Source organism: Octodon degus, unplaced genomic scaffold (genome assembly GCF_000260255.1).
Source record: "Octodon degus isolate 3935 unplaced genomic scaffold, OctDeg1.0 scaffold00007, whole genome shotgun sequence".
NCBI classification, from domain to species: domain Eukaryota; kingdom Metazoa; phylum Chordata; class Mammalia; order Rodentia; family Octodontidae; genus Octodon; species Octodon degus.
The window spans coordinates 14,424,183-14,432,359 of NW_004524583.1; the positions used below are offsets into that span (position 1 = coordinate 14,424,183).

Sequence of the window (8,177 nt, forward strand, 5' to 3'; positions counted from 1 at the left end):
TTATTTATTATGTAGTTTAGGCCAGGCTTGAGCTCACTACGTAGCCCAGGTTGGCTCTAAACTCACAGCAGTCGTCTTGCCTCAGCCTCCTCTGAGTGCTGGGATCACAGGCGTGAGTCTCCACATCTGGCCCATTGCTTGAATTTATAAAAGGACCTCAGTGAAGCCTGGTGTGATGCCACACAACCATAGTCCTGTCACTGCTAGTTGGGGCTCCACTGTGAGACTCTGGGGGGTGGGGAGTAGAGGACCGAAACAGGAAAGAAACCAAAGCAAACCTCAGTCCTGGGCTCTGAAGATATCAAGACACCGGGCACCCTCAGAACCCTCTCTTGAGATGGGATAACAAAGAGCTGATGTGTTCTGTTCCTCTCCTCTGCCGGTAGGAAAATGCTGGCCTTTGGTGTGTGCACATCTACTGTCCAGCTTCCTGGAAAGGTCGCTATAGTCACTGGAGCGAACACAGGCATCGGGAAGGAGACGGCCAAAGAGCTGGCCCGGAGAGGTGAGTTCAGCTGCTCTCAGTCCTTCCCTCTCGGATGGTTCGGCGATGGCTGCTCTCATTATTTCTGCCCTAACTCATTGCTTTGTTGGTCTGAACTGAGTACATATAATGGGCACTTAAGTCTTATTGATTGGTTTTTCTTTCCTGATTTGCTTCAGGTGATTCTGTTATAGTCTGTGTAAAAATTCCTGGTTTTTTTTTTGTTGTTGTTGTTTAAAAAGGAAAACAGGTTGTAGGCTCAGTGGTAGAGCACTTGCCCAACATTCACAAGGTGCCGAGTTCCCTTTTCTGTCATTGCTGAGACCGAATACCCAACACCCAGAACTAAAGAAGGAAAGGTTTAATATTTAGCTCACAGTTTGTGGGGGTTTCAGGGCATAGTCAGCTTTCGCGGGGTGTGGCAGAGAGGCGGCAGTTCACACAGCAGCCCTCCCACCTTGTGAGCAGGTGGAGCCTCACAGCACCTCCCTGCCCTGCTCCTGCCCAGGCTCAGGATATTTACAAAGTGAGGACTCTGGCCCCTGCTGAGTCACTTAATTAAAGTTCTTGAGTTCTTGACTTCTCAACTTAGTACATTGTAGCAACTGTTACAAATGATTCTGTTGTAAAGTCTATGTAAAAGTTCCTGGGTGTTTTTGTTTTTGTTTTTCTTTTTAAAAACAAAACAGGGCTGGGAGAGCTTAGTAGTTTAAGCACAAGGACCAGGTTCCATCCCTGTGCATGCTGTGCCAGCCCCAGACCCCCAGGAGTGCTGTGCCAGCCACTGAAACTGGGCGTGGAGGTGCATCCCTGTAATCCCAGTGCTGGAAAGGCTGAGACAGGAGGCTCACTCTGAACTGTGTAGTGAGACCCTGTACCAAATAAATAAATAAAAGACTTTAAAAAAAAAAAAAGTTCTAGGCTCAGTGGTAGGCACTTGCCTAATATACATTTTAAGGCCCTGAGTTCAATCTCTGGCACCAGAACAAAAACAAAAACAAAAACAAAAAAGAGAAAACAAAAAGAAAAAAAAACAAGAGAAAATGTTTGACATCAGTTGTAGGTCTATAGTGCCCACCTAAAAATGGAGCTGGCAGGCGGGGGAGATAGTTCAGTGGTCTAAACACCTGCTACCAAGTGCAGGGACCCAGGTTCCATCCTAGGTACCACATGCTGTGCCAGCCCCAGGCATGCTGTTCTGACCATGGAAACCAGGGATGGTGGCATGTGCCTGTAATCCCAGCACTAGGGAGGCTGAGACAGGAGGCTCACTAGGAGTCTGAGCTGCTAGTGAGGCCCTGTACCAAATAAATAAATACATAAATTTTTTTTTTTTTTTTTTTTTTTAATGGAGCTGAGTGACATGTGTATGTAATCTAAGCATTCTGGGAGGCTGAGGCACGATAATTGTGAGTTTGAATCCACCTTAGGCTACTTAGGAACTTTGAGACCCTATCTCAGAAATAAAAGACTAACACTGACCTTATCAGACGCAAAAGCTACAACTCTTGTTGCATAGGTCTTGCTTTACCTTGGTCTTAACCATCCAGCAGAAAAGTATAAAAAAGAAGTATAAGAAGTAAAGCCATAGTGTTATGCTGAGCTGTAGGGGACTCAGGTCAACAATTTCTGACATTGCCAGTGAAGCAGAAGACCCAATACTATTATGGGCTACTGGACTCTTTTCGAATATTTTGCTGAGTTTACACACCTATACTATTCAAATAACGGAACTAAATAAAAAAAGAGGATACAGATGAATGTCCATTTTGTATCTGTGTATTCAAAATGGTTAGGATAGAAATACAGTTACATTCTCTTAATGAATAGAGGGACTTTAAGGGGGCCTGCCCCTTAGCTCAGTTCTTTAAGTGGCTGCTTTAACAAAGTTGCTGTGGTTTGATCCCCACAATTCAAGCCAGCCAAACCTGCCCTGAAGGCATTTGGAGAAAAAAAAAAGAAAAAAAGAGGGATTTGTTCTAATAGTGTTTGTAAATAGAATATCATGTCCGCATCTTGTACAGCAGTTACACTAGGAAGAATGTATGCAATGTGTTAATTATTGAAACTGTCCTACCAATTTGGTTTGAAACTGTCTCATTGCTATTTGTTTCTCAATAAAATTATGAAAAAAATAAAAAAGAAAGAAAAGACTGGGGATGTAGCTCAGTACAAAGGCCCTGGGTTCAATCCCCAGTACCCCAAAAAGAAAAAAGCACTGACGGTTTCTCTTCCCTGTGTTGGATGACAGGGGCCCGCGTGTATTTAGCTTGCCGGGATGTGCAAAAAGGAGAAGCAGTGGCCAGAGAGATCCAAGCTGTGACAGGGAACCAGCAGGTGTTGGTGCGGAAGCTGGACCTGGCTGACACTAAGTGTATTCGAGCCTTTGCTAAGGACTTCTTAGAAGGTAAGTAGAGAATGAGAGACTATATCATGGGTTTATGGACAAGTTGGCAGAGTTGGATGACAAGAAATGATGGGCCAGGGATATAGCCCAGCTGCGCGGTGCTTGCCTGGCACTGCAAAACCGTGAATTTGGTGCTTGGTACCAAAAGAAAAAAGAAACTGATCTCTCTCCAGCACACAGAAATAGGTAAAATATAGCAAGAAACTTTCACTATAGAGCTGAAGTTGCTTTGATTGTTGGGATGTGACTAATGCCAAGGGGACATCCTCAGGAGGCAGAAATGCAAAGGGAACCCTAAAGCACAGCAGTGAGCAAGAGCTGAAGCTGGAAGTCCCATGGGGGCATCAGAGCTCAGGGTGGGCCTTTTGGGCTCTAGGGCAGTGATGGCGAACCTATGGCATGTGTGCCACAGTCGGCTGTTTATTCCTGACAGCTCTAAAAGGTTCACCGTCACTGGTCTGCAATCCAGACCCCCATGCAGCAATGAGGGCTGAGACCGCAGGCCCTTGCGAGCTGGCACTGTGTAAGTGAAGCTGAGTGAGGTTCCCTGAGGGCCGTCGTGTAGGAGCCAAGAAAACAAAGTAAAACAGCTCAGGGGTGTGACAAAGGAGCTGACCACCTCTTGGGTTGTGGACAAACTGAGTAATGTGGCATAAATTAGAAACCCAGGCTGGTATCTGTGGGGTCTGAAGACATACTACCAAATGATACAGGGACTTCCTATTATTTTATGTATTTATTTTTGGCAGTAGGAATCCTGAGCAGAGGCATTAACATAAAAACTCTTACAATATTTTATCAGACATATCTCCTCATCATGCCATATCTTAGCCTGTCAGGGAAGCAACTTCCGCTGCTATGAATCTGCTACCATAAAGTACAACCCATGTAAGGAAATGAACTGTTAGACTTGGCAGCTTTCTTCTGGGAAGAGGTTCATGTAGAACCTCCGAATCTTTCTTTCCTCTTGCTTTGGAATCTTACCATTCAGTTTCAGAAATCTATTAGGAGAGGGCCGGCTAGATAGCTCAGCGGACTAAAGTGCCTGCTTGGGTAGAAGGCAGTAGCCAGAGGCAGATCCCCAGCATGCCTTTCTGGTCCCACCCTTGGGGTGGACTGTGATTGAGACCAGGCGTGGTGGCACATGCCTGTAATCCCAGCGCTTGGGAGGCTGAAAACAAGAATCACTATGAGTCCAATCTATGTAGTGAGACCCTGTAGCCCTTGTAGTAAATACATTAAAATAAGCGCTTGCCTGGCAAGTGCAAGCGCCTGAGTTCAATCTCTGGTTCTGCAAAAAAAAAAAAAAAAAAAAAAAAAAAGGATTAAAAAAAAATCTATTAGGAGAGATGGATAGAATAATTCCCCAAAGCAATAAGTAGCTCCTGAACTGCAAATATTGGGAAAGGCATTCAGTGATATAACTGGAATTTTTCCTGTTGTAAAAGTATGTAGGGGGGCTGGGAAGATGGCTCAGTGGAATAAGCGCTTCCCTGGCAAGCGCAAGGGCCTGAGTTCAATCCCCGGTTCTGCCAATAAAAAAAAAGTATTTAGGGTTTTAAAAAAGAAAAAAAGGATGTAGGATTCAACAAAGTCTTACTGTAAAAAACAGTACCAGCTGGACATGGTGGCCCCACACCTGTAATCCCAGCACTTGGAGGCTGAGGCAGGAAGATCCCCTGGCCAGTTTGAGCTACATAGTGAGTTCAAGGCCAGCCTAAACTATATAATGAGACCTTGTCTCAAAACAAAACAAAACAAAAAAACAAGTAACTACAAAGAGGAATCAGTAGAAAGATTAAAGTTCTATATCCCCAATGAGTTGTAAAGCAGATTTCTAAGATGTAACAGCTGTGGCTGACCAGTGCATGCACCCACTCCATCTTCTCTTCCCTGCAGAGGAAAAGCACCTCCACATTTTGATCAACAACGCAGGAGTGATGATGTGTCCCTATTCCAAGACGGCAGATGGGTTTGAGATGCACATAGGAGTTAACCACTTGGGTAAGAAGTCTGGCGCGTCAGAGCTAGAGGGAACCTGTCATTCTTCTTGGAAAATGAAAAGGCCAGGTTGAACCTTCTTTGTATTGTGATTGGAATGGAGAGTCCCAGCAGACTATGTGTGAGCTATGAGTAGTTCAGACCTACCTGGCCATGGGGCCTGCTCCAGACTCCCTCCACTATTTAATCTATGATGTAAATGTAGTTTACCTTGGAGCCATTTTTGGTCTTTGTTTTCAGCCTTTTGAGACAAGGTCTCACTGTGTAGCCTAAGCTGGTCTTAAGTTCCAGGCAATCCTCCTGTCCAAGCCTTCTGAGTGCTGGGATTACAGGCATGTGCCACCCTCACCCACCTAGGCCACCTGCTATTAAAGAGTAACGTTAACTCTTGTTGGAGGAAGATTGCACTTGCTGTTCACGTGGTCCGGGCCTGTTGATAACTTCCTCTAAGGTATCTCATGTCTTTGGCTGTTTATATTTCCCCGGTTCTCTCTGCTCTTGACCTCTGTGATAACGAAGGTTGAAGCAGAAGACCTGATTCCTGCGCTCTCTGCCTCCCCAGCATGCCCTGCTCACCACTGCTCTCCTTGGTCTACATTGGCCTGAACTTTGTCAATCTTCCTTTCTCTCCACAGGTCACTTCCTCCTGACCCATCTGCTGCTAGAAAAGCTGAAGGAATCTGCTCCATCGAGGATAATAAATGTGTCCTCCTCAGGACACCTCCTGGGCAGGATTCAATTCCATAACCTGCAGGGCGAGAAGTTCTATCATTCGGGGCTGGCCTACTGCCACAGCAAGTTGGCCAACGTGCTCTTCACCCGGGAACTGGCCAGGAGGCTACAAGGTGGGGAGCAGGGACATGAGGCAGTGAGCGGTGGCCGAGAGTCCCAAGGATGGAAACTTTTCTGGAGCCCACACTGGGTAGTGGAGATCGCTGGCTGGGCCAGGGAAGTTCTCACGAGAGGCTGCACTAATTGCCTAGCTGCGTGAGCTGCAGCAGGTTACTTAACTTTTCCAACTTACTTCCCCAGGTGTAAAGGGAAATTGCTGTATAGGCTGTTGTTCAGGTCCTGTGGGCAAGTCAAGACGTTCTTACTCATAGTGAATCTGAAAAGGGAGGGACCTGAGCTGGCGCTAGATAGAGCCATAAAGGTCACACCTGTGCTGGTGGTGATGGTGGTGGCAGCGGTGTGTGTGTGTGTGTGTGTGTGTGTGTGTGTGCGCACATGCGTGCGCGTGCTGTGTTCCCTAATAGCAAAGGATCAAATAAGAGGGAATGTCGCTGGGCATGGTGCTGCATATCTGCAGTCCCAGCATGTGGGAGGCTGAGGCAGAAGGACGAGACCAGCTTCAGCTACAAAGTGAACTCAAGGCCAGCCTGAGCTGCATAGCAAGATCCTGTTTCAAACAGACAAAAAATAAAATACAATAAAATAATAGAAAAAGGAAATATGTGCTTCAGAAGGAATTCTGTAGGCACACGGATCTCCGGTAAAGCACAAAGACCTTTGTGTATGTGGCACGCATGCACTCACAGGAGTAGGTAAAAGACCTTATTCAGTCTAAGGTAGGGAGTTGCAAGCTGAGCTCTGAAGGGTGACTGGAAATTAAATGGGCACATGGGCTGAGGAGCAGAGTGTATGATGGCATGGGCTTGGTTTGAGAAGCAGAAGGGTATAATATTAGAAGAGGGCTGAGTTTAGGCAGAAGGATAGGTAGAGGCCACAGGAAGGGTTTTTATTTTAATTCCAAAAACCTCTGAAATTGAAACCTTTCAGAAATGGGCAGTAGATCCATAGGCGATTTTAGTGACCAAGATGGGAACTGAAAGTAGTTTGGAGGAGAGTGGTGCAGATGGAGGGTTGTGGCACTCATGAGGTGGGTAGGGTGTGGAGCTGCGGAGCTTGGTGGAGGATGTGTATGGTGAGGTAGGGGATTCTCAACAGCTGCTCCTGTGGACCTGGTTGGGCATGCAGGGGGATACTGCAAGAACCAGGTTGGAGCTGGGCATGGTGGCATATGCCTGTAATCCTGGCCCCCAGGGGCTGAGGCAGGAGGATCACCACAAGTTCTTAGGCCAGCCTAGGCTATAGTGAGACTCTCTTGAAAAACAGCCACATAAAAAAATATATTAAAAGGGGCAGCCAGATAGCTCAGCGGACTAAAGCGCCTACTTAGGCAAAGCACAGCAGCTGGGGTTCAATCCCCAACATGCTATGCTGGCCCCACCCCAGGGGTGCACTGAGACAGGGATTGAGACTGGGTGTGGTGGCACACACCTGTAATCCCAGTGCTTGGGAGGCTAAAAACAGGAGAATCACTAGGAGTCTGATCTAGATAGTGAGATCCTGTAGACCCTGTACTTAATAAATAAATAACAGCAACAAAAAAAGACTTTAGAAGGAGAGGGTCCGTGATGTACAGTGCTTCTGAGGGGCTGAGTGTGACCTCCCTGGGTCACCTTAATCTATGAGGTAGACAAGTACATTATGCTGAGTAGAGCTTGGGATGTCACTGTAGGGGTGTGTGTGCGGAAGTGGGCACCATGAGTTCATGCCCATTCTTGGCTCTCTGGCTGTTCTGTAAAGTCAAGTCCCCTCTTTTTCTGTGTGTCCCCACCCCAGGCTCTGGTGTCACGGCCTACTCTGTACACCCTGGCACAGTGCACTCCCAGTTGACCCGGCACTCAGCTTTGATGAAGTGCATGTGGTGGCTGTTCTCCTACTTCATCAAGACTCCGCAGCAGGGAGCACAGACCAGCCTGCACTGTGCCTTAGCGGAAGGGCTCGAGGCTCTGAATGGAAATCATTTCAGGTATGGCTGTGTCTGTTGTTGAAATGACTTGAATGGTGTGGTATGCTATGCCTTTTTAAAAAGTACATTGTCGGGCCTGGGGAGATAGCTCAGTAGAAGAAGCCATAAACGCTTGCCTGGCAAGTGCAGGGTCCTGAGTTCAATCCCTGGTACTGAAAAAAAAAAAACAAAAAAAACAAAACAAAGTACATTGTCTACTATTGCATCTAGTTTTGTCTGTTATGTTTTTGTTTTACTTGTTTGGTTTTTTGTAGTAGTAGGAATTAAACCCAGGGACTCAAGCATGCTAGGCAAGTGCAATACACTAAGCTACAGCCCCAGCACTTGTGTTTTTTGTATTTTTGAGACAGTGTCTTGCTCTGATTTGCAATCCTCCTGTCTCAGAAGGGTACCGGTGAGTGCCTGAATAGGCATGGGTCACTGTGCCTGGTAGCATTTGTCTTTGAGTTTTTTTTGTTTGTTTGGTTGGT

General features: G+C 46.5%; 1 protein-coding gene across 1 annotated transcript in view; it reads left to right on the forward strand.

Moving 5' to 3' along the window:
• The window catches only part of Rdh11 (retinol dehydrogenase 11 (all-trans/9-cis/11-cis)), a 14,332-nt gene that overhangs the window by 2,510 nt on the left and 3,645 nt on the right, over window positions 1-8,177 (forward strand). The window contains exons 2-6 of the mRNA XM_004624770.2: window positions 387-505; window positions 2,736-2,891; window positions 4,791-4,895; window positions 5,528-5,737; window positions 7,518-7,707. Of these exons, the coding sequence (XP_004624827.1) occupies window positions 387-505; window positions 2,736-2,891; window positions 4,791-4,895; window positions 5,528-5,737; window positions 7,518-7,707 (780 nt within the window). The remainder of the gene's footprint in view (window positions 1-386; window positions 506-2,735; window positions 2,892-4,790; window positions 4,896-5,527; window positions 5,738-7,517; window positions 7,708-8,177) is intronic.